General features: G+C 39.6%; 2 protein-coding genes across 2 annotated transcripts in view; one reads left to right on the forward strand and one right to left on the reverse strand.

Annotated features, from left to right (window-relative positions):
* Positions 1-25,605, reverse strand: part of eps15 (epidermal growth factor receptor pathway substrate 15) — a 165,976-nt gene that overhangs the window by 80,025 nt on the left and 60,346 nt on the right. The window contains exons 4-10 of the mRNA XM_063064340.1: positions 25,445-25,492; positions 24,585-24,680; positions 23,102-23,167; positions 19,759-19,884; positions 14,799-14,858; positions 7,871-8,071; positions 4,822-4,976 (exon numbers count right to left, since the gene is read on the reverse strand). Coding sequence (XP_062920410.1) covers positions 4,822-4,976; positions 7,871-8,071; positions 14,799-14,858; positions 19,759-19,884; positions 23,102-23,167; positions 24,585-24,680; positions 25,445-25,492 — 752 coding nt within the window. The remainder of the gene's footprint in view (positions 1-4,821; positions 4,977-7,870; positions 8,072-14,798; positions 14,859-19,758; positions 19,885-23,101; positions 23,168-24,584; positions 24,681-25,444; positions 25,493-25,605) is intronic.
* osbpl9 (oxysterol binding protein-like 9) overlaps positions 1-25,605 on the forward strand; it is a 345,172-nt gene that overhangs the window by 31,797 nt on the left and 287,770 nt on the right. The window lies entirely within an intron of this gene.

Genomic DNA, 25,605 nt, shown 5'->3' on the forward strand with positions numbered 1-25,605 from the left:
ATCTACTTGAACTGTAAAGGTATGTTTAATTATTGATTAAAAATTAGATCATGTTTTGAGAAAGAATGGCAAAAATGATTCGATGATTAAAATATCTAACCCTTTTAAGGAAGTACTACCTGCTATGGTAGAAATCACATCAAAGTCAGATATTGCTAATCTAAATTAGCTAGGAGGCCATCTGTGGCCAAAGCATCACAACAAGGAGAAGACCTCAAAACTCAATTTCCTTTTATATTTAACACCACCAGATGTTAAGTAGGGGGAAAAAAAGCTTACTTTCCCCCCACCAAAACCTGTGGCGGGAACAATCTTATCTTTCTACTGAAGACAGGGAACACATCCTTATACAACCCCAAACTACTTAGGCCAGTTCTTTTGATCAGGAAATGTCCAATGTCCATTATGTACCAACCTCTCATCCCAGTTAACTCACTAAATTGGAGTTCTGCATCTGTTAGTTGTCCGGTGCTAGCCAATTCCAATACTGACTTTCAGGGCTTATTAGGAAGCATGCCATCATCGGCAGGGTCATTCTCTCCGTCACCTGAAGCAGCTTGGCATGCAGGTCAAACATGAAAATTCCTCACTATTATTATTTCAGAGGACCTGCCCTGAGCCTAGCATGTGGAATTGCAAAGAAAGCACAGCAGCACCTCTACTTTTTTGACAGTTTGCGAAAATTTGAACTAACGTCTAAAACTTTGACAAACTTTTTATAGATGTACAGCGGTATGCAAAAGTTTGGACACCCCTGGTCAAAATTTCTGTTACTGTGAATAGCTAAGTGAGTAAAAGATGACCTTATTTCCAAAAGGCATAAAGTTAAAGATGACACATTTCTTTAATATCTTAAGCAAGAAAACTTTTTTATTTCCTTCTTTTAGTTTCAAAATAACAAAAAAGGCCAGTGATGTTGTGGGGATGGAACTGGACTCTCTGACGGTGGTGTCTGAAAAGAGGATGCTGTCCAAGTTGCATGCCATCTTGGTCAATGTCTCCCATCCACTACATAATGTACTGGGTAGGCACAGTAGTACATTCAGCCAGAGACTCATCCCACCGAGATGCAGCACAGAGCGTCATAGGAAGTCATTCCTGCCTGTGGCCATCAAACTTTACAACTCCTCCCTTGGAGGGTCAGACACCCTGAGCCAATAGGCTGGTCCTGGACTTATTTCATAATTTACTGGCATAATTTACATATTCCTATTTAACTATTTATGGTTTTATTACTATTTATTATTTATGTGCAACTGTAACGACAACCAATTTCCCCCGGGATCAATAAAGTATGACAACGACTATAAAAGGAAAAGGGCCCAAAGCAAAAGTTTGGGCACCCTGCATGGCAGTACTTAGTAACACACCCTTTGGCAAGTATCACTACTGTAAACGCTTTCTGTAGTCAGCTAAGAGTCTTTCAATTCTTGTTTGGGGGATTTTTGCCCATTCTTCCTTGCAAAAGGCTTCTAGTTCTGTGAGATTCTTGGGCCGTCTTGCATGCACTGCTCTTCTGAGGTCTATCCACAGATTTTTGATGATGTTTAGGTCGGGGGACTGTGAGGGCCATGGCAAAACCTTGAGCCTCTTGAGATAGTCCATTGTGGATTTTAAGGTGTGTTCAGGATCATTAACCTGTTGTAGAAGCCATTCTCTTTTCATCTTCAGCTTTTTTTTTTACAGACGGTGTGATGTTTGCTTCCAGAATTTGCTGGTATTTAATTGAATTCATTCTTCCCTCTACCAGTGAAATGTTCCCCGTGCCACTGGCTGCAACACAAGTCCAAAGCATGATCGATCCACCCCTGTGCTTAACAGTTGGAGAGGGGCTCTTTTCATGAAATTCTGCACCCTTTTTTCTCCAAACATACCTTTGCTCATTGCGGCCAAAAAGTTCTATTCAAAATGTTTAAAGGAACATCTAAACAACACTGGGGAAGGTATAGAACAACAATGAAGGCATATATTAGAATTTCTTGCAGGCATGCAAGGTACTATATGAAGAAAAAGTTTTGTTCACAAAAATGGCTTAATTATTGCATATCAATCTACAGCTGGCAATCATCAAAATCTTTGAAGTCAGATTTTCACCTACAAAAACAAGCTTCACAATTTTCTCAAAAATATTAAGAATTAACTCTTCCAGAATGATTCACTGTGATTTCACATAGCACTTTATTGTTAAAAACATCAAAAATGTCAGGCATTATTGGTGCAATGCTCTTTTCATTGACTGACAAGTACTCAGTGTGTCTCCCCCACAGTCTTTACACAGATCGAAGATATTTTCATTGCTTGACAAATTTCCAGCTGAAGAATATTGACAAGTAACTGTACTCAATAAGATGTATAGTGCTTTGAATAAGTATTCAGCCCCCAACCTTAAACCAATCAAACATCTCTAGCAAGACCTCAAGATTGCTGTCCACTGCCGCTCCCCAACTAACCTGGCACAGCTTTTTTGCAAGGAGGAATGGGCAAATCTTACTCTATCACATTGTGCAAAGCTAACAGACTTGTCCAAAAAGACTATTAACTGTATTAGCTGTGAGAGGTGGTTCAATTAAGTACTGAGCAAAGGGAGATGAGTACTTTTGAGCTGCTTACATTTCTGTTTTTGAATTTTTAGTTTCTCATGCTTTACAATTTTCCATGTTTTGGGCTCCACTGTGTAAAAAGGAGCATGTGATTCACAAAAAAAAAATTCAGCTAAATTGATCAAAATCCCTGGTTGTAAGACTCATTTATGTGAACAAAGGATTGGGGTTGAATAATTTTTCAAGGCACTATAACAGCTAAGTCAGACTGTCTTTACCTAATGTACATTACAATTAATTAATTTAAATCAATTATAGTACTGTTGTGACGAGAATACACATAGATTAAGATGTTAGCTGCCCTGTGCTGGCACCCGTGGGATCAGCAGTTGGTCTGCCACCTGTCTTCAGGAGAAAGAGAGATAAGGAAAACAATGGAGCAGCATTTGGAGAGGTTAATGAAGGGACAGGAGAGTTTAACGGAAGGAGAGCTGTCAAGATCGGCTCCCCCTTTGAACCCTGAACTGTTTGAAGTGATGGACAGGCGATACCCCAGCAGGGGGATAAAAAGGGACAGGTTCGTTAAGGCAAGACACACATGACACCACGAGGTAACAAGACCCTAGAAGCGGTGCGCCTCCCATAAGTCGGTGGGAAGTTTTGGAGGGCTGGTCACGGGACCAAGCCATAGACGCACAGGGTGGAAAGGCACGATCGGCGGGAACCTGGTGTGTGTCCGCCCTTGCCTGGGTGCCAGGTTCACCGCAGAGAAACGATCGTACGGTCGGTGACCTCACAAAGGGCCCGAAAGCTGACTGCGAAGAATATCAAAGGTCTGTGTGGAAGCCGTTTGAATATTCATTCGTTTTTGCTCTCTCTCTCCTTCCCCCACACTGTCCATCTCCCACGGCAGTGATTACTGTGAACTGAACTGAACTAAATTGAACTGAACTTTGTGTCACTTTGAAACTGGTCATTTACCCCTAGACGACGATAGAGCTTGATTGATCCTGTTATCCTAATTCTGTGTACATGTGTGTTTATCATTGCTGAACTGTTGCATTTATTATCCTTTTGATTAGAGTACTGTGTTGCTTGTTTCTTTAATAAAACTTTCTTAGTTCTCGTAATCCAGACTCCAACTGAGTGACCCATTTCTGCTGGTTTGGCAACCCAGTTACGGGGTACGTAACACTGTGCATAATTTGAAAAGATGAGATAATGTGAATAGAATACAACTGTGCGGAACAGTAATTAAAAGTTTTTCCCCTCCTGCGTTCAAGAATTGCCAGTCTAATTGCAGTACTAGAAGACTAAAATAATTTCAACACAAAAAACCAAAATCTGTGGTAACACAAGGACTTCAAGGTCACTTTCTAAATAGTGAATGAAAGTAGAGTAATGGTTACTTTTAAACATGTGACAGGGTCCTGAATTACCCCTATGAACTGTGCTCGATTATCCCTATGAACTGTGCTTTTGAAAAGAGACAGAGAGAGTTATTTAATACCGACATCTTGTTTTTAAGAGAGAGAGAGAGAGAGAGAGAGAGAGAGAGGCGAAGACTGCTCACAGTATATTTACATTTCTACAAGGATGCTGCCTGCTTGGAAATTCTTATCGACAGAGAAGGGAGGAGCCGTTTGAGTGACCGTTGGTATTCAACACGGTGACATGAATAGAAGGTCAGATGATAGACCTCAGACACATAGTTTTGGACACTGAATGAGCTTTGTTATGCCCACAGAAAAAGTGGGTTTTGGAGAATCGATCAGGCGGATCGATCAGTGGCTCTCGCAGTGTGAAAAGGGTGTGACCGGTGGGGAGTTGTTTGTGTGTCCAACCCTCGCCTGGGTTGATAATTCCACCACAGAAGAACGGTCCTCTTTGTTTTGGTCACAGTCGGTGACTTCTAAAGGATTTCAGAGGACAACAGGAAGATCGACGGCGTCAGCTCACCTGAAGACTCAAATCTCTCCCTCTCTTTCCATCACTACTCAACTCAATACCACGAACTGAACTGAACTTCACTCATCATCGTAAGACTATCTATTTACCCCTAGACTTGAAGAAGCTTGATTTTCATATATTTCCACACTTACTCATTCCACATACAATCATTGCTAACCCGTTTTATATATCTGATTTTATATTACTGTACTGCGTAGTTACTAACAAATAATATTAGTTAATAGCAATACTGGACTCCAAAGTGTTTTCCATTTCTGCTGGTTCTTTAACCCATCACGGGGTACATGACCAACACATGGTGACTACTTACCAGATACGAGCCAGTGTTGCTGGAGCCAAACCCGTGGTGAGAAAGAAATCTTTTACTTCCACTCCAGAGACAAACCCATCCTGGTCTTTGTCAGTTTTCATGAAGATTTCATCATATTTTGTTTTGTCAGCTGGCGTTACAACCCATTTAACAGACTGTAAAATAAATTTCTTCTTAAGTGACAGAAATGCAGGATTATTCCCCAAGTTTAAAACTCTTAAGATATACTTTACCCAAAATATTACGTTGTAGATATATCCCCTCCATCATGATAAAGCTAGTTTGCAGAGCATCTTTCTGAAGCATGCCCTGTACGACCCGTTTTAGTTTATTGTGGTCATAAATTGTAATCTTTCAGCAATACACCGTGATCAGCCGACAGAATTTGACAAGCAGGTTGTCACTAACTGCCATAACAATTACAATAAAATTTAACTGATTTTGAAATGCAGCTTTACTAAACTCTGGTCAGGCCACATCCGGAGTATTGCATTCAATTCTGGTTGCCTCATTATAGGAAGAATGTGACGACTATATTCAGAAGAGGTTTACCAAGGTGTTGCCTGGATTAGAGGGCTATAAGAAATTGGACAAACTGTGGCTGATTTCTCTTCAATGGCAGAGGCTGACTGCAGACCTGAATGAAGTTTATAAAATTATGAGAGGCATAGAGAACTAGTATCTGCTTCCTACAGTCAAAATGTCTAGTACTAGCATGCATTTAAGGTGAACGACAGCAAATTTAAAGCAGATATGTAGGAAACGTTTTTTTTTAAAAACACAGAATAGTGGGTGCTTGCGATTCAGTGCCTGGGGTGGTAGTGGAAGTCTGTTTCTGGGTAGTACTGTTCTATGTCCCATGAAACATAAAAGTGAAGATGCACAAGATAAAATTGAGTTGAGATAGTGATAACAAGGGGCTTGGACCTGGTGGGAAAGTGTTGATACATCTATCTTGGAATGTTCTGTGGCAGATGAAACCACTCCGCATTTCTTTTTTATGCAGAGCAGCGTACGATCTGCTCCCAACACCTGCCAACCTCAGCACCTGGTATGAAGATAAGACAGACAGGTGTGCTGCTTGTGGTGAGAAGGGAACACTTCAACATATTTTGAGTGCATGCAGAGTCAATCTTTCCAGCGGCATGTACACTTGGAGACATAACAATGTTTTCGAAGTTGTAACAGAAGCAGTTGAGAGCAGAGAGTACTGCAGCACAACTTATCTCATGCCCCATGCTGCACAGAACATAGCATATCATTTGTGAAAGTAGGCTCCAAGTCAAGGGTGTACAGCGCAGGCCTACCATCAAGCATACTTTCTTCAGCCAATGATTGGTGAGTCAAGGCAGACCTGGATGGGAAAGGCAGCTTCCCGGAGCAAATAGCTTTCACCACATTGCATCCAGGTATAATCGTATGGTCTGACACCAGTAGAGAAGTGGTTATTGGTGAACTCACAGTCCCCTGGGAAGACAACATCGATGAAGCCCATGAGCGCAAGTTAACCAAGTACGCAGAATTAAGATCAGAGTGCAGAGACAGGGGATGGAAGGTCTCATGCTATCCATTCGAAGTAGGCTGCCGTGGGTTTATTGCGATCACTTTCCAGAAGTGGCTGCGTGACCTTGGCTTCACTAGGAGAGATCAAGTCAACCTGCAGGGCTGTAGCTGAGGCAACAGAGACAGGATCAGCATGGGTATGGACCAAGTATGTCCAGAGGGGCAGATAGTCAGAAAGTGTATACATATCTTGCAAACCCTTCAGTAGTTGCATAGACACCTGGAGAGTAGACTATCTGTTGGATGGAAGTGACCAACAACTCTGATAGAGGCAGATGCCAAGTTTTTAAGCTCACCAGTGGGAGGTGGTGCTTTAGCACTGCTGGCCCACCACCTCGAGGGAGCCTTGATCATAAGCGGGCCGAAACTCCTGAAGACAGGTGGCAGATCAACTGATGATCCCACTGGTGATAGCACAGGACAGTTAACATCTTAGTCCACATGTATTTTCAATTCATGTTACTGAAAATAACTGCAAAGCCATACCAAGATTGCTTTATGGGTTGCACCGCTATAGACAGATACAATGTGGAAATTGGCTCTTTGGTCAAACCAGCCTACTTCAGAACCAAGCATTTACATTTATTCAACATTAATCCCAGTTTACATCTTCTCATCAGCTCCCCCGAGATTCTACCACTCATCTACACAAGGGGCAGCTTGCAGTGGCTAGCTAACCCAACAGCCGACACACATATGCATTGTGGAAGGAAGCAGGAGCACTGAGAGAAAAGCCCCACTGTCACAGTCAGAATGTGCAAACCACAAAGTTCGCATCCAAAGTCAGGACTGAACCTGAGCTGCTAGCATAGTGAGGCAGCAACTGTCTGGGTCACTGGTTGGCAGAATTCCCACGTGATACAGTATCATTCCTTCTGTATGAAGGTTCAGGAGAGATGGAACTGACAGTCAGGGTCATGGGTTCAGGTGCCTCATAAGTATCAAAGTTAGTGAGTTCAGATCAGTGACTTAGAGGAGTTGGGGTTGTATCTGGCAAATACAGAAGTCTGTAGGGGGTCAGATTAAGGGTCAGGGCTTCATACAATAATAGAGGGATCAGGAAATAAGATAGTTAAAATCTAGTTCACATGCCAGAATCTCCTGAAATATATTTTGTTGAAATCAATAAAGCATTGGGCCAGCAGGTGGCGCAACAACATCGTCGCCGGACCCAGAAGCAGAGGTTCCCAGGTTCGAAACCAGTCGGGTCCACTCCCGAGTACGTTTTCCATCCGTGCTGGGTTGAGTGTCGAGATCGCAACTCGACCTCGTAAAAAATAAAAGGGAAAATACTGTGAAAATGTCTGTGTGAGGAGTGGCGTGTCACACAGTCTCTCTCTCGCGCCGCGCCTTGTAAAAAAGCCATGAAAAAGACATCATCACGGACGCACGCAGACGCACAGACTCGCACGCATGCAGGCATAAGCAAAAAAAAATCAATAAAGCAATAATATTAAAGAGCTAACACTACTATTACATGCATTACCTGTGCCGCTGCTGTTTTGGTTGGTAGAATTCCCACAGGAGGTAAGGATTGTCGGCTTTCCTTGGCAGAAGGTGGAGATGGAATAAGTGGCACTGCAGAAGGAACATTAGCTTTTTTCCTCTTTGATGGAGGTATTAAGGCAGGTGGCAATGAAAATGGCACAGGTTCCTTCTCGAGAGCACGGTAAACCAAGTACATGGCCTTGTGAAAGAAAACAATATTAAATGATTAGTCTTCACAAAATTTTAATAAATAAATAAATAAGTCACAGAACCATTAAGTAACTAGCTTTTTCCTAACTATGTACCTGCCTTAAACTGGGGGGAAAAGGTTAGCACTAATTATCAGCAATTGGATTGCTGTAAAGTCTTATCAAGTTCACTTATGTTCTTCAGGAAATGAAACGTGTTGTTCTTACCTGGTGGGCACTGTAAAATACTGTCAGTATGTTTGACCAATATCAAGTAGTAGCAATGGAAAGATAGAACTCATCATCAATCCCCAAATTGACCTTTTCTCTCACTACTGACTATTCCTCTCCATAACAATTGTCTGAGACTGAATCAGACTGTTTGCAACCTTGTTTACATGCAATCCCAAAATGAACTTCAGACCTCAGCACCTTCACTATGAACATTAACTTCATAACATCTGAAATAAAAACAGAAAATGTCGAATGCTCAGCTGGTCAGGCACCACCTGTAGGGACAGAAACATTTCAGGTCTAATGATTTTTTGAGAGCACAGAACGATTTGGAACACAGGCATATTCAAACTTAGAGAAGTGAAGGAATGGAGAGATCAAAGAGAATGTTTTTGACAGGGTGAAGACTAAGAGATGATGGATGAGATAGGTTAGTGCTGAAAGTGCTGAAGGCATGTTAACAGCATCTTCTCTGCGTGGAACAGGGGAAAACAGTAAGTATCAAGGAGAGAGAAAATAACTTTCTGGGGCTGAGAAATTCAAGACAAAGCAGTTACTGAAAAGGAAACATAAAAATGATAGCAAATGCTGAGAAAGTATGGATATTTCCTTCCCCCCACCCCCAGCCACCTTCTCTACAAGATCAAACATGCCTGTTTTCTAAATTTCCCCACTTCTGAAGAAAGGTCTTTGACCATGGAATATTAATTCTATTTCTCTCTCCAAGAGTGCAGCCTGACCTGATCAGCATTTCTAAGATTTTCTGTTCTTCATTCAAAACTTCAGGACTTTCATAACACTGTCCAACTCGGCCTCCATCTTAACTTGTTGTTGCTAAGACTGCCACATATGCTATTTTAAGCATTAGACTACATACATTCCTCATATTATATCAATTGTAGATGTTATTTATTACAGCTACAACAATGACAAGGCCTGCGTTCTTAATTAATTGGCCGAATTGTAAGATCTCTTTTAGATGTTATATCAATGCACACCCTTTGTCTAGGTCTCAGCTTTCCATTATTTTTCTGTTTGGTCTCCCATATTCTAACTTCAGTAAAACTGAGACCATTCAGAGTTCTGGTTCTTCCATCCTAATCTGCAACATCTTATTCAGCTATTGATGGCCATGTGCTCATTTGTGCAGAGTAAACCCTGATCATACAAAGCCTCAATTTTAAAACTGTTTCTTTAGCATTGCTTCTAACTATAAAGTCTCCTTCCTGCTTGCAAGTTTCTAAAGATTTGTGTGCCTTCAATTCTATCAACTTTAATTGCTCCACCGATGGTGGCTGTACATTCAGCTATAAATGTAGCAAACTTTAGTAATCTCTTGGCTGTCCCACCTCTTTCTTCATTTTAAGGTTCTGAGTTATTAAATTCTGTTAATTTTCTGAGGAGTTGCAAATAAAACATAAGATTGTGCAAACAGCAGTTACTTCCCACTTTTAGCCTTGTGTAAGAAGGTCATGGATGAAGCAACTTAAGATGATTGGACTGAGGATGCTACCATGAAAAAGTCCTGCAGCAAAGCCATGGGGATGCAATGTTTTATCTCCAAGAATCTTAGCGTATTCCTTCATGCAGAGTATGATTCCAATAATTGGAGCATTTTCACCTTGATGCCCACTCATCAGAGTTCCTTCATGCAACATTTTATCACAAGCTGCCTTGATATTAAGAGCAACCTCTCTCATCTCCAGTTATTCAATTCGTTGGTCAAAGTTTGGATAATTGTGATGAGTTCTGGAAAGTGGCACTAGTGAAACTGGGCATCAATGATGATGCTACTGAGCAATGCCTTCCATTTGAAACATTATCTCTGCTTCTTTTTGCCACAGCTGTTGTTTGACCTAAGTGCTTCCAGCAGTTCCGCTATTATTCCTTCATTCCTTTCCACTATCCGTCTAGTAATCTCTTCTAGGGACGGCTCAGAGTAATGTCTGCTTGGGAGTCTGGAATCAGACCTGTAAAGGACATGGTCTACTCAATGTAGCCAACGGAATGTAACCAATGATTCACTACAGGGGGGAAAAAGGCAAACACTGGCTCACCTATCCTTGCAGTGACCTTGAAGGATTTTGTGGACAATGCATTGGTAAGATTTTTCTCCTAGCTCTAGAACTCAGGAGGATATGGATCATTGCTGACAGCTGGGCCAAGAGTTTTGTGCCTGGTGATTGATACCGTCGTAAGATACTTTGCAAATAATTGGGAAGAAAATAAGCAGATTGGATGTGCCCCTTTATTGTAGCCAAGACATACAGGGACAATTTTCTACATTACACTGCAACTGCTTGACTTCCATGGTGGTGGTGTTCTCAAAGGTAGGCAAGGCGAACCACCCACTCTGCACTTTTTAAGTAAATGTAATAGAAAACGTTTCTGCCTTGACTTTAGCACAAACTCTTGTCGGCTTTAAGGTTGCAAATGTTCTTGGAGTTTCCTCCTCCATGCAGCTGGTTAACCGTCCACCACAATAGCACTTTAGATACATGAAGACTAATTGATCTGAACAATTAGTTGTGGGATTGCTTAGTTCTATCAGATTCTGTTTAGTAAGCATGTAATTTAACATTGCAGCTTTGTTAGGTTGATAACCCTCTTATTGGCATCTTTTGTTTGGTGGCAGAGTGAAGAATATACTGGGCTCAGCAAATACAGATTGTGATAGTGTACAATTTTGCTGTTTCTGATGATCTGCAGGCTAGAATTCAGATGCTAAATCAGCTCCGAGTCCATCCCATTAGCAGAGACCAGAACGCCAATAATACATGTTGCAATGGTACTCAAGAAAATTCTTTATTTAGAAATCGCACAAGTATGGCTGCACCATCATACAAATTCACTGAAACATTCATCAGAAAGCATGAAAAACGTAGATTACAGTATTTATTTTATAGCTTTTTTGTTCGGTTACATGAATCTTGCCTGCATTTTTTTTTTCATTTTTACACAACAGAATACGACAAATATACTGAAACCAACCAGTCCAGCAAAAACTAAGTGTACCAAAAACAATTTAAATCCCAAAATTGAATTTCAGGTTTTAAAGCTTTTAACAAGAAGTGTGGGTTTTTGAATCTCTCTTACTGATTGTGTGTGTGTGTGTGTGTGTGTGTGTGTGTGTGTGTCTGTATACACATATACATACACACGCACACAAATACAGAGACACACACCGCACAGTTAATTGGGCCGTGGGTTAATCAGGGTAGCAGCTTATTTGGGACAACTCTTAAAGAACACAAGACAAATCGAGAAAATTGCCTTCATTTAATTGGGACAGGAGACTTGCCGAACAGGTTCTAACTAGAGCCAGTCACAGGCACTTTTGTGGCCGTTAGACGCTACACTGTGCTTAGAGTGCACAGATTTTAAAATGTGTCAGTTGCGTATGTTTGTGTTCAAAGAACCATGATTTTTGTCACTGATAGTTGGCGAGAAACAAGCAGTAAGACAATACCGAACTGCAGTGATCACTGCGGTTTCAAGCATTCAGGTGTGGAGATGCCAGAAACACCTGGAAGTGAAAATGAAGCCATTTCACTACTTCAACAAGTTAGGAATGATGAAGACTCTTAAGTTATCAGCAATCACCTTTAATGTTATAATGAAAAAGATTTGGAGGATGCGATCATTGAGAGCATTGTACGAAAGCAGTCCATTATCTGCACTGATTTTATTCATTGCATACGCTGGATGAATTCCTCCATCGATATCTATTAGGAACTAATACAGTTTTATAGTCCTGTACTACCATTGGTAGTGTTCTAATTTATTCTGTATTTCATTTAAATACAATATTTGTTACTCTGTGCCTTTTTAATATTTTATTACTACTTCCATGAATCTTTGGCTATTTGGGGCAGCTGCTTAATTGGGCCAAAATGTACTGGTCCTAATGTGTTCCAATTATCTGTAAATATATTGTGTGTGTGTGTGTGTGTGTGTGTGTGTGTGTGAGAGTGTGAGAGAGAGAGAGAGAGAGAGAGAGATTTTATCAACATTTATATAGTGTGGGTACGTGAAAACTGATAACTTCAATAAAATAACCTAATGAGGAGCTACACTGGAAGCCTGATACTATATATCATTAGAGCTTCATACTTAATCTATGTAACAATCTTAATGATTTTATGTCTACTGTGAAGCTTTTAGCAACGGGGACTTCTCACAATCACCAACACAGTGGTTGGCACAATAGTACAGACCTGTGGCCTTCACACAGGCACCTACAACATGATTTAGAATGTCCCTGGTGAAATACATGGAAGAGATAATTACCAGATGGAATATTAGGCTAAAAACTACAGAGCATCAATAAATTGTATTCCATGCCTCAGGGTATTATCGGCACTATATTTGAGCAGATCATTAATCATGCAATGTTAGTCAAGAAACGGTAGGGTTAATTCTAATTCCAGTAGGGAAAGTATAATGTTGTTCCCATCAGGTTACTTGTTGTAACCAGAATCACAGTACTCAGCCTGGTGTCATTTTTTGATCATTGCTGCAGGGAAGCATCAAGCTTCAAAAGAGCACAGCTTGATTCTGGAATTCTTTATGTGCTACCAGCAGCACAAACAAATATGTAGCCCACAATAGATTTTGTATTATAGATGTAATTTCAGTAGTCATTGATGAGGAGGTCCTGAAATATGTTACATCTAGGTGTGTAGCCCATTGCTTAATGACCCATTTGAAACTCATCAAACTGGTGAGTAAATGTATTTGCAAAGAAATATTTCAGGCTCAACAGTGGAAAGGCACAATTTAATTGACATTATGGCTGCTGCATTTCCTGTGTAACAACAAAGCCAGCATTCCACAAGGTATTGAACTGTTTCTAATAAGGCCTTGGGAGATGCATTATAAATAGGAATTTGTTTTTAATTCTTTATAATTAAAGTATAGCAAATGTTTCCTTGGACTTTTGAAATGTGTATTTAGCAGTTTTAATAGCAAGTTTCAAAGGACACTTCATAAAAAGAAATAAAACACTCATATGTAGGAGTTAGAGGATGGTCGGACAGGCCTGGACAGGTGAGTGAAAGATTAATGAAAACAAAGTATTTTGAGAAAGTTTTGCTTCAAACAAAAAAAAGGTTTAATAATGCTTCAGAGAAAACTTACAAAACTGGGGAAAAAAATCTTAATTTTGGCCATGAGATGCAAAAGATGAATGATGTGGAACTAACATCGGGCTGAAGGAAGCTGCAGAGAGTGCATGAGAAGGAATGAAGAGGAACATGAAAATTAGAACTGAGTTGAGGAAGAAAGGTTCAAAGTTGATCAGCAAGAATGCCAGAATTTATGAATGAGAGACAGAATCTTATTAACATGTTGGCCCTTAAGAGATGAAGGTCTAGAAAACAAAAATTAGTAACAACTGTTTTTTTTAAACTGAAGTTAATATCTCAAGAGCAAATCTAGAAAAGAGGGGAAATGTAGGGCCAGGTGAAGAGGATACAGCAAGAAAGGATGAGCCACTCAGTGGGGCAACATAATCCCTAAGGAAAGCTCTAGTAAGAGATGGGAAGATGGGGTGAGAGCAAACAGTAAGAAGTTATCAGAACCTTCAGCACAATAGACACTTTCAAATCTCAACCATGGCTAAGATTCTATATAACTAATAGGAAGGCAAGCCTCAACTCTCTACTTCGATCTGTTTTGGCACAAGAGACACACAGAAGAGTTCTGTGAAAGTTACCTCAAAAAGTCTATGGCATGGTTGGGAGACTTCAGACAGGCAAAATGTCTAGGTGACCCTATTCGCGGGCAGAAGGAATTTAGTGAGTGCGACAAAAGCATCTTGCTCAGGGTGAAGCAACCAGCCCTGGAAACTGGTTCAACACCCTGCAGGGGACACAGTGGCCATCAATTTCAATTTCATGTAGTCCACACCGCCTGTTCTCCTTTTTCTTCGTTCTGATCCAGCCAGGTTCCTTCAACTGCACTCCCCACCCCCCACCATCCCGAATGAGCACCATGAGTTTCATTCTCTTCCACCTGGTTCCAACTATCTATCTATCATCCACACTCTTTACCACGTGCACCCATCCCCCCCAACCTCACTCCATTTGCCCCATTTTCTCTCTCTCCTTATCTGCTTGTTGATATCATCCACCAGCCACCTATATTCTCCTCCCCGACAGCTCCAGCTACTCATCATCCCCCTCTTCATCTGATCCCACCATCACCTGCCAGCCCCTGTCTCACCAACCCCTCTCAACTTTCATACTGCCCATCTCCCCTCTGCACTCATCTTGATGCAGGGTCTCGACCCGAAACATTAGCCCTCCCCTTGCCTCCACAGATGCAGATTGACCCACTCAGTTCCTCCAGCAGTTTGTTTTATTTTGCTCCAAATTATACCATCCAGTACCCCTTGTCTCTCTAGACTTGTACCAGGATAAGGAACTACAACCAGGCAAGAGTCAGACATCAAGCAACCTGTGGCTTTACAGCCAATACAAATAAAGTTAATTAGCAACTTACAACAGCAAATTCATCACGGTCTAATAAACCATCACGATCTGTATCGCTGAGGTCCCAGACCTGTAAGGTAATAGAAAAAACAAGTTCAGAATTCAACTTGTTCAATATAGAATATCTATTGTAAAAACTATTATTCAGCAAAGTATATACTTGAGGCAGCAAACACATTCAAATCACCAGGACTTTACTGATTTGACTCCGGAACCTTACTGTAACTGGTTAGATATTTCAGTATAACCATATAACAATTACAGCACGGAAACAGGCCATCTTGGCCCTTCTAGTCCGTGCCGAACTCTTTCTCTCACCTAGTCCCACCGACCTGCACTCAGCCCATAACCCTCCATTCCTTTCCTGTCCATATATCTATCCAATTTAACTTTAAGTGACAACATCGAACCTGCTTCATCCACTTCTGCCGGAAGCTCGTTCCACACAGCTACCACTCTCTGAGTAAAGAAGTTCCCCCTCATGTTACCCCTAAACTTTTGCCCTATAGTCGCTGACAAAGGTGATCTGAACTACACATCACTTGCAACTTTATCTACTTAAAACAACTGGTCTGTGTCTTAGCAAACAAATAGCAGGCTTATTCTTCTGAAGTAGCAAACCAGCTCGATCAGCATGATGGATATCTGGACTTCACTGCATAGCTGCAGCTACTGTTACCTTCAATGCTATTTCTAAAACAAAATCCAGCTCTAATGTTTGTAAGCTTCATCAAATAGGGCAACATATGTTAAATATTGTGAAATTAAAGAGAACAATCAAGAAAATCATCTCCCAGTCAAATTTCATGACAACACAGAAGGCCATCAAATTCAAACATGGTTTTAAAACAACTAGATCTCACTTCCCCACTTCCTGGTAATCTTGTCCATTCTACATGTCCATCAGATATTCCCATCTGATTCTGCTACCATTTGTTAACCTAAGGACAATTTATCGTATTCCATTAACCTAGCAAACATGCCTTTAGTAAATGAGAGATTATTAGATAACCTGAAAGAAATTTACAAATTCAAAGAGAGAAGACACAGATAACAGCAGAGGTCAGAACTAGACCTGCCTCACTCAGCTATAAGGCAGCAGATCCACCTGCTGAGTCACTATGAAGCCTTATCAATCACAATCTTACGCATTCTTAGTTTAATAAAATGTTATTGCAAAGATTCATTAAATAATTATAATTTGCATCTTCTTATCTGTTTTTTCACAAAATTACACATCACAGCAGCCTTTTTTTAAACTATTACAAGTAGCTATTACTGGATATTCCAATGTCAATCACAGCTGATGATTTCATTGCTGTGAAGTGACTGAACTGGGACACATAATTCATTTCTAACTGTCCACTGTTCCCTGAATTTTTACTGAGAATACGTTGTGACATATATCCTGCACATCATGAGACTAAATGGCTGACACAGAATTACCAATGATGTCTGTATTTCATTAAAATATGCTTAAATACAGTAAGATGCAAATGTATCACAAAACAACAGCACGGAAATTTCTGGCTGAAATCCCATGACCTACTGCTATTTCCATACTTGGGTTCAGAGGATGTGGCGATAACTTTCTCAAAAAGGCCAACTCCCACCTGATGAGGAATTATATGCAAAATTAAAAGCTCTAAAACCTCACTGACTTCTTTGTAGCTTGGCTAATAATGTTGCAAAGATGACTAAGGAACAAAGGTGTGCTTGTTGCATGGGAAAACTGCCAAGGATGCCGAGCCGCAATCAGACTATGTATTTCTGAAAAAGGCCAACTTCCACCCGAATGGCAGGAACCCAAGGAAAAACCTTACCACAACTTGGAAAGCACAGCCTCTTTGTTTAGCCAGCTAACAGACTTCCCAAAGACGTCTACTATTTGAAAATAACTGACAGATTATCAAACGATCAAAGAAATCAGAAATGATCAAATATTTAAAATATTCTTTATATAACAAGGAAACAATTAAACATACTCTGGAATGGTGCAGGTAGTTAATTCCCTGCTGCTTATATGAAGTTAGCAAATATTTAGCAGGCTTCTGTCAGTGCTTTTGAAATTTACTTGGGAGTCCCAAGTTCATGGCATTTTCCAGGGTAAACTGTTGGCAATACCATGTAGATTTGCTGACATTCCCCAGAAAAACCTGAGTCAATATACATCACATGGTATTTTTAAACATAGTATCATATTTCCTGTGGTGATCCTCAATTTAGTTCTATATGTATAGCTGTATTGAAGTAAGGAATAGATTTCAAAGTCTAGAAATAGAATCTGTTGAAGACGATAGCAATCATGTAGAAATGAAATTTCCCTAAAGGATGCCTTGGTAGAATCAGCAAAGTCAGTGATTCCTAAAAAAGAGAAAAGCACAAAGAATAAATGGATGACAGATGAAATCAAAAATCTAATGGAAGAAAGGAGACAGAAGAAAGCAAATCCTATAGAATTTAAGTCCTTAGATAAAAAAGTTAAAAGCTTATGTCAAAAAGCCAAAGAAGAATGGTTAAACCAGGAATGTGAGCAAATAGAAAGAATCCCTATTACTGATCCAAAAAGGTTACATCAACAAATCAAGAATATCACTGGTAAAAAAGCTCCTCTGTTCTTCAGGTGGATGTTTGAAAGCAAAGTACGGTACCATGATCATGGAAAAAGATGAGATAATGAACAGATGGACTGAGTATATTCAGGAATTGTTTGAAGACGATCGAGGTGAAAATCCAGAAATTAAAAAAAAACATTGCAGGTCCAAGTATTTTAAAATCTGAAGTTCATAATGCAATAAGATGAAGAAAGGAAAGGTAGCAGATCCTGATGAATTAGTAATAGAACAAATTATCGCCCTTGAAGATTATGGAATTAAGAAACTTACTGATTTAATCAATGACATTTATGAGACTGGAATAATACAAGAAGAGATGAAAAAAATCTGTACTTATCACTCTTCCTAAGAAACCTGGAGCAAAAGAATGTGAATTACATAGGACTATAAGTTTAATGAGTCATATCACCAAGATACTTCTAAGAATTTTGATGACAAGAGTTAAAAGAAAGATACAAGCTGAAATAGGTAAAGAACAATGTGGTTTTGTGAAAGACAAAGGTACAAGAAACGCAATATTGATGTTAAGGATACTATCAGAATGAGCTATTCAAGTGCAAAAAGATTTGTTTGTTTGTTTGTTTTATCGACTACACAAAAGCATTTGATAAAGTGAAGCACAATAAGTTATTTGAAATATGACAGAAAACTCTAGATCTAGATTCGAAAGACCTCCACCTAATCAGAAATCTGTACTGGGAACAAACTGCCGCTGTAAGAATAGATAGAGAAGTGAGTCAGTTTACGAAACGTAAGAGAAGTGGTAGACAAGGGTGTGTTTTTTCCCCTGATTTATTTAATGTGTCAGTGAAACAATATTACAAAAAATAAGAGACATCTTTGGAATCAAAGTTGGCGGTGAAAACAGCAATAATTTCAGATATGCAGATGACACTGTGTTAATTGCAAATACGGAGGAAGAACTACAAAACTTAATTGATAAAATTGTTGAAGAAAGTGCAAAAATGGGTCTATCAATTGCAAAAAGACAGAATGTATGGTGATATCCAAAAAGAAGGAGAATCCTATCTGCAGGCTGAGAATAAACGGGGAAGACATAAAACAAGTACAGAACTTTTGCTACTTAGGAAGCTGGGTGACATCAGATGGCAGGTGCAACACGGATATCAAAAGAAGAATAGGGATGGCAAAAGACACCTTTTACGAGAATGAAGAGTATACTGACCAATACTAAACTAGGCATGACAACCCACCTCAGAGTACTGAAATGTTACGTTTATCCAGTTATGTTATATGGCTCAGAATGTTGGACAATATCTAGTAACATGAGGAAACCAATTGAAGCAGCAGAGATGTGGTTTTTGAGGAGGATGCAAAGAATATCATGGACGAAACGAATATCTAACGAGGATGTCATGAACAAAGCAAACACAAAAACAGAAATAATGTATGAGATCATGAAAAGGCAACATAACTTCATTGGACATGTGATTAGGAAAGAGGGGTTAGAATGCATGGTAATTATGGGAAAGACTGAAGGGAAGAAAGCAAGAGGAAGACAAAGACAAATGATGATGGAGACAGCAGCCAGAGAACTGGAAATGAATACCAATAAATTGATCCACTTGACCCGAAACAGGAGTGTGTGGGCCATGGCAGTCAAAACTCAAACTGGGGCATGGCACCTGATGATGATGATCTATAGCTGTAAGACTCAGATCACTTTAAACAATCACTGCGTACCATACATAAAAACCTCAAACACGAAATGTTAAGCATAAAGATTGTTGGAATAAACTTTCATCTTGGACAAGAAATCCATTTAGATGGGAAAAATCACAAAAATATATTCTTTTGTAACAGTCAGAGTTGGACAGCATGTTAACAGGCCTTCAGACTAACTCATCCATGCAACTAGAGTGCCTATCTGCACTAGAAGATATTCTACACGCAAAGCATTAAAATCTTGCAAGTGGAATCAGGCTTTACAGTCTGTTGATGTTCAATTGTACCTTGTATATATTAAACTAGTATAAAATGTAGCCGCAAAGGAAACTAGTTAAAATTTGATATCCAATCTACATGATCACTATTATATACCCAAACTGTTCTTACCTTGAAGATGCAATGTAACTGTCACCAAAATTTGTTCCTTTATTCTGTAGTTTCCTTTTAGCACACACAACATGTTAAAAGGTGGAAAGAGACTAAGAGAAAAAAGTATTGAAGCCAATGTAGATAGATTGGAATATACCACAATGGAACATATAGAAAGCATGTGGAAAAACTTTCTAAATGAAGATCATCTTCCAGTGCACTGTACCGTAACAAGGGCATTGTTTTGTCTTTTCAATATCACAGAGCATTCATTTTTAAGTTTAAGATTTTACTTACCCTTCCCAGGACGTCCACAGGTAGTTTAGAGTTGAGGAGCACGGGTTTTACTTTATCACCAGACAGGAAACCATTCACAGGATTAAGGCTGTCAAAAATTATATCATACTTCGACTTTTCCTCAAGCTGCAATTTATATCAATAAAGATATAATCAAATAATCTTCTAAATTCCCTTAAAATGTTAACTTGTACTTTTGTTATTACTAAATTGTTTGGTTGTACCTGAAGGCTATTAAATGAAAATAATCAATTCATAAGCTTGAAAATTTCATGAATTGCTCACACAAATTGTATTAAATTTTATATACATAAAACCCTCAGGGTTGGAGAACAATCAAAAGTTATCTTGCAAGTTTCTAGACATGGAAGAACAAACATTGCTGGACTACCTGGGCAATATAATTATCATATTTAATCAATACTTATCTATAAACTTTAGTTTTCCATTGATACTAAGCTCTTTACTTAAAACTTTGAACTAGTTGGGAGCACAAAGAACCAGATTTGATGCACATCCACATCTCTGGTGAGCAGTGGGGAGCAGGTTCTACCATAATATACTATATGTATCCAACACATTTCATAAATTACAGGAGACGCCTGGTAAAATCCACAAGTTCCCAGGTACAAACTCATATCCCTAACTTCTGGCAATTTCTCCCCCTCCCTTTTCTCTCTTTTTCCATCCCTCATTCTGGATACACTCTTGCCCCTTCTCTTCTCCTCACCTCCCACCACCTCCTTCTGGTGCCCCTCCTCCTTCCCTTTCCTCTCTTCTGCTATCAGATTTTCTTCTTTAGCCCTTCACCTTTTCCACCTATCACCTCCTAGTTTTTCACCTCATTCCCCTTCCCAACACCTTCCTTCACATTCACCCGGCTTCACCTACTACCTGCCAGTTTGTACTACTTCCCCTCCCTCACATTCTGGCTTCTTCCCCGCTCCCAACTTCCCTTCCGGTCCTGATGAAAGGTCTCCGCCCAAAGCATCAACTCTTTATTCCTCTTCATAGATGCTTCCTGACCTGCTGAGTTCCTTCAGCCTTTTGTGTCTTACTCTGGATTTCCTTCATCTGCAGAATCTCATGTGTTTCTCATTTAAGACCATAAAGAATAGCAGCAGCAGTAGGCCGTCCGGCCCATCGAGCCTGCTCTGCCATTCAGTAAGATCATGGCTGATCTGACCATGGGCTCATCTCCACTTCCCTGCCTATTCCCCATAACCCTTAAATCCCCTACAATGCAAATCTATCCAACATTGTCTTAAATATATTTACTGAGGTAGCCTCCACTGCTTCATTGGGTAGAGAATTCCACAGACTCACCACTCTCTGGGAAAAGTAGCTCCTCCTCATCTCTGTTCTAAATCTACTCTCCCGAACCTTGAAGATATGTCCCTTAGTTCTAGTCTCACCTACCAGTGGAAATAGCTTTCCTGCCTCTACCTTATCAATCACTTTCATAATTTTATATGTTTCCATAAGATCTCCTCTCTTTCTTCAGAATTCCAACGAGTACAGTCCCAGCCGATGCAAACTCTCCACTTAGTCTAACCCCCTCATCTCTGGAATCAACCTGGTAAACCTCTTCTGCACTGCCTCCAAAGGCCCCAAGTAAGGAGACCAGAACTGTATGCAGTACTCCAGGAGCAGCCTCACCAGTACCCTGTACAATTGCAGCATACCCTCCCTGCTCTTAAATTCAATCCCTCCAGCAATGAAAGCCAACATTCCATTTGCCTTCTTGATAGGCTGCTGCACCTGCAAAACAAACTTTTGCGATCCATGCACAAGCACTCTGAAGTCCCTCTGCACAGCAGCATGCTGCAATTTTTTACTATTTAAATAATAACGTGCTCTTTCATTTTTCCTTCCAGAGTGGATGACCTCGCATTTACCAGCATTGTACTCCAGACCCTCGACCACTCACTTAACCTATCTATGTCTCTCTCCAGACTCTTCATATCTTCTGCACAATTTGCCTTTCCACTCAATTTAGTATCATCAGCAAACTTACAAACGTTTGTAGATACACTACACTCGATCTCCTCTTCCAGATCGTTAATGTATATCGTGAACGGTTGTGGGCCCAGCACCGACCCCTGCGGCACATCGCTCACCACTGACTGCCAACCAGAGTAACACCCATGTATCCCATCTCTCTACTTTCTATTGGGTTAACCAATCCACTATCCATGCTAATACATCACCACAACTCTATGCACCGTTGTCTTATAGATAAGTCTTTTATGCGGCACCTTATCAACGCCTTCTGGAAATCCAAGTAAATAATGTCCATCTGTTCCCCTCTATCCACTGCGCTCATTATATCCTAAAAAAAACTCCAGTGTCTGTCAAACAGGACCTGCCTTTGCTGAATCCATGCTGTGTCTGCCTGATGAATCCATTTCTTTCCAAATGCCTTGTTATTTCTTCTATAATGATAGCTTCAAGTATTTTCCCAACTACAGATATTAAACTAACTGGCCTATAGTTGCCTGCCTTTTGCCTATATCCTTTTTTGAACAGTGGCGTAACATTCGCCATCTTCCAGTCTGCCGGAACCTGTCCAGAGTCCAGAGAATTTTGCCAAAGCCTCTACTATAACTTCTGCCATTTCTTTCAGTACCCTGGAATGCGTTTCATCAGGACCAGGGGACTTATCTATCTTCAGGCCCATAAGTTTGCTCAGCACTACTTCTTTAGTAATAGCTATTGTATCGAGGTCCTCACCTCCCATCGCATCCATAACATCTCTCTTTGGCAGGTTAGACGTGTCCTCCACCATGAAGACTTACACAAAATCATTCAAAGCCTCTGCCATTTCCTCATTACCCAATATCAATACCCCCTTCTCGTCCTCCAAGGAACCTAAATTCACTTTAGCCAGCCTTTTCTGCTTTACAACTACAAAAACTTTTAATATCCATTTTTATATTTTGTGCTAGTTTATTTTCATAATTTAGCTTCCCTTTCATTATTCCTAGTTTAGTGGCTCTTTTTTGCTTTTTAAAGTTTCCCCAAACTTCCAGTTTCCCACTATTCTTGGTGACTTTGTATGCATGAGCTTTTAGTTTGATGCCTTCCTTTATTTCATTAGTTGCTGGCTCCCCCCACCCTTACTGTCCTTGCTTTTAACTGGAATATACATTTGTTGAGTACCATAAAAAAATCTTTGAAAATTTTCCACTGTTCCTCAACTGTCCCACCAGTGGCATATTTAAGTAGTATTTGTTACAATATGCAACTTCTTAAAAATTATATTTTCTGTAAATTCCCTCTTTCAGTCTTTTATTGAATAGTTTAAAAAATACTCTCAAGAAATCACAGTTAAATGCTGTACCTTCACAGCCCAAGGAACATCAACAGGTGCTGATCCACTATTGGGTAATGGACTACTTCTATCATTCTAAAAGGAAGAGGAAACATAGGATGACAGAAGTATATATACACCAAATACAGCACTCAAAGTATTATATCTCACTGCACAGAATATAAGAAATAAGGTGGATGATCTTGTTGCACTTTTACAGATTGTCAGGTATGGTATTGTGGCCATCACTGAATCATGGCTATAGAATGGTTGTCATTAGGAGCTGAATGTCCAAGGTTACATGTTGTATTGGAGGGATAGGATGGTAGGAAGAAGGGGTGGCTTGGCTCTGTTGGTAAAGAATGGCATCAAATCAGTAGAAAGATGTGATATAGGATCAGAAGATGTTGAATTAAGAAACTGCAATGGTAAAAGGACTCTGTTGGCAATTATATACAGGCCTCCCTACAGTAGCTGGGATTTGTAATCTGTGATTGTAATTTGCCATCTGTAGAAAAGGTATGTCAAAAGCATAGCGTTATGATAGTCATGGGAGATTTTAACATGCAGGTCGATTGAGAAAATCAGATTGGTAATGGATCCCAAGAGGAGTGTTTGTTGAATGCCTACAAGATGGCTTTTCAGAGCAGTTTGTCATTGAGCCTACTAGGCGATCAGCTGTTCTGGATTGGGTGTAACGTAAGGTACTGGAGGCAATAAAGAAGCTTACGGTAAAACAGCCATTAGGAGCCAGTGATCACAATATGATTTGAGTTCAACAAGTAAAGTCTGACATAGCAGTATTTCAGTGGAATAAAGGAAGTTACAGTGGCATGAGAAAGGAGTTGGCACTGTACATATCAACATCGCTAGAATAAAATTACCTCTGGTCAACAAGCACAGAAAAATGATAGATTAAATACAACATTGTGTTGGTTGAAGTGCCTGTACTTGCATACTAGTATAATATACATTATTGAGATACCCTAGACATCCATAAAGAGCTCTGAGGATTCTGAAACATTTTGTGATATAAAACAGCCATATAATTAATTGTTTGAAATCACTCTTATAGTTTTAGGATTTATAATACCAAGCATATTTAAGAGAGGAAAAGGGAAGAAATTAGACAGAAAGTAGAACAAAAGCATAAAATGGGAGGAAACTGGGAGAAGGGGGTGCTGAAGAATAAAATATATAGGTAACATGGCATGTGAATGGAAGGTTAGAGAGATATCACAGGGAACAAATAAGTTCACTAGAATGCACTGAGATGACTGGGAAGGAGCAAATAAAGGGGAAAAAAAAGAAGCAAAGAAAATGAAAGATAATACAATGTTGTTTACTCTGTTTACATACAGAACTAAGATTTAAAAAGGTATCAACTGAGAAATTGGTTAATCGCATTGACTGAAAAAAATGTAAACATCAGACCCAATTCCTCAACAGGAATTACAAAATAAAATTATACTGCTATTTCAAATGATTAAAGATAAGAAATTAATTTACTTACAATTTTTGGTGCTGGGGCAGGAAGGTTTAAACTATTCAAAGATACCTCAAGTCCATTTTGTGCACATCCTACAAGTTTTAAGGCAACAAAAAATTCCTAAAGGAAAAAAAATGAACAGTAAAATAAATTTAACAAATAAGCACAACTGTTAGCAACTTCAAAACCCCCTCACAGGAGAAAATTTTTCCCAGTCCTGCGAAAAGGTCTCGGCCCGAAATATTGATGGTACTCTTTTCCATAGATGCTACCTAGTCTGCTGAGTTCCTCCAGCACTTTGTGTCTGTGTTGCCCATGTTTTTTTAACTGCCTCAATTGACTATTTCAACACATTCCTGACTAGCCATCCTAATTACATTCTCTTGAGAACTCTTAAAACTCCACTACCTTACCTTGAATTGGCATCTAGTTCGTACATTATATGCATTCCTGTTGTCCTACACAGGCTTCCTTGGCGTTCAAATTCTCCTGATTTTCAAGTCCACCCTGGCTCTTGCCCTCCTAATTTCTGTCATATCTTTTCCTGCTCTACAATCTCAAAATCTACATATGCTTCTCTAATTCTGCCTCTTGTGCATGCCTGGTTTAATAGCACCACATCTTCAACTGGCATGTCACAGGTTCTAACTTTCTCTCAAAATCTTCTCCATTTAAGAAAATCTTTAGAAGCCAGTTCTTTGATTAAGATTTTGACCAGCTACCCCCAAAATCTCATGTGGCTCACTATCATTCTTTTCCATGTGATTCTTTAGCTCCGTTAAAGGCACTACATGAAAGTTAGAATTAAAGCTGTCAAAATACAAATTTTAAAAATACATGAATCTAGGTTTTTGCAATTTATTCCAAATTTAATGTTTAAATACCTGTTTATTTAAAAAGCCCTTAGCATCAGCATCAGCTAAATCCCATATCTGAAAAACAAACACATTTGATAGATTTAAATAGTTGTGCAGCACACCTTTAAATATTATTGCAATTTGACTTGTATTCACGTGCACTTTAGCAGCATTCCACAGTCCTTGAA

Source organism: Mobula hypostoma, chromosome 12 (genome assembly GCF_963921235.1).
Source record: "Mobula hypostoma chromosome 12, sMobHyp1.1, whole genome shotgun sequence".
In the NCBI taxonomy this organism is placed as follows: Eukaryota; Metazoa; Chordata; class Chondrichthyes; order Myliobatiformes; family Myliobatidae; genus Mobula; species Mobula hypostoma.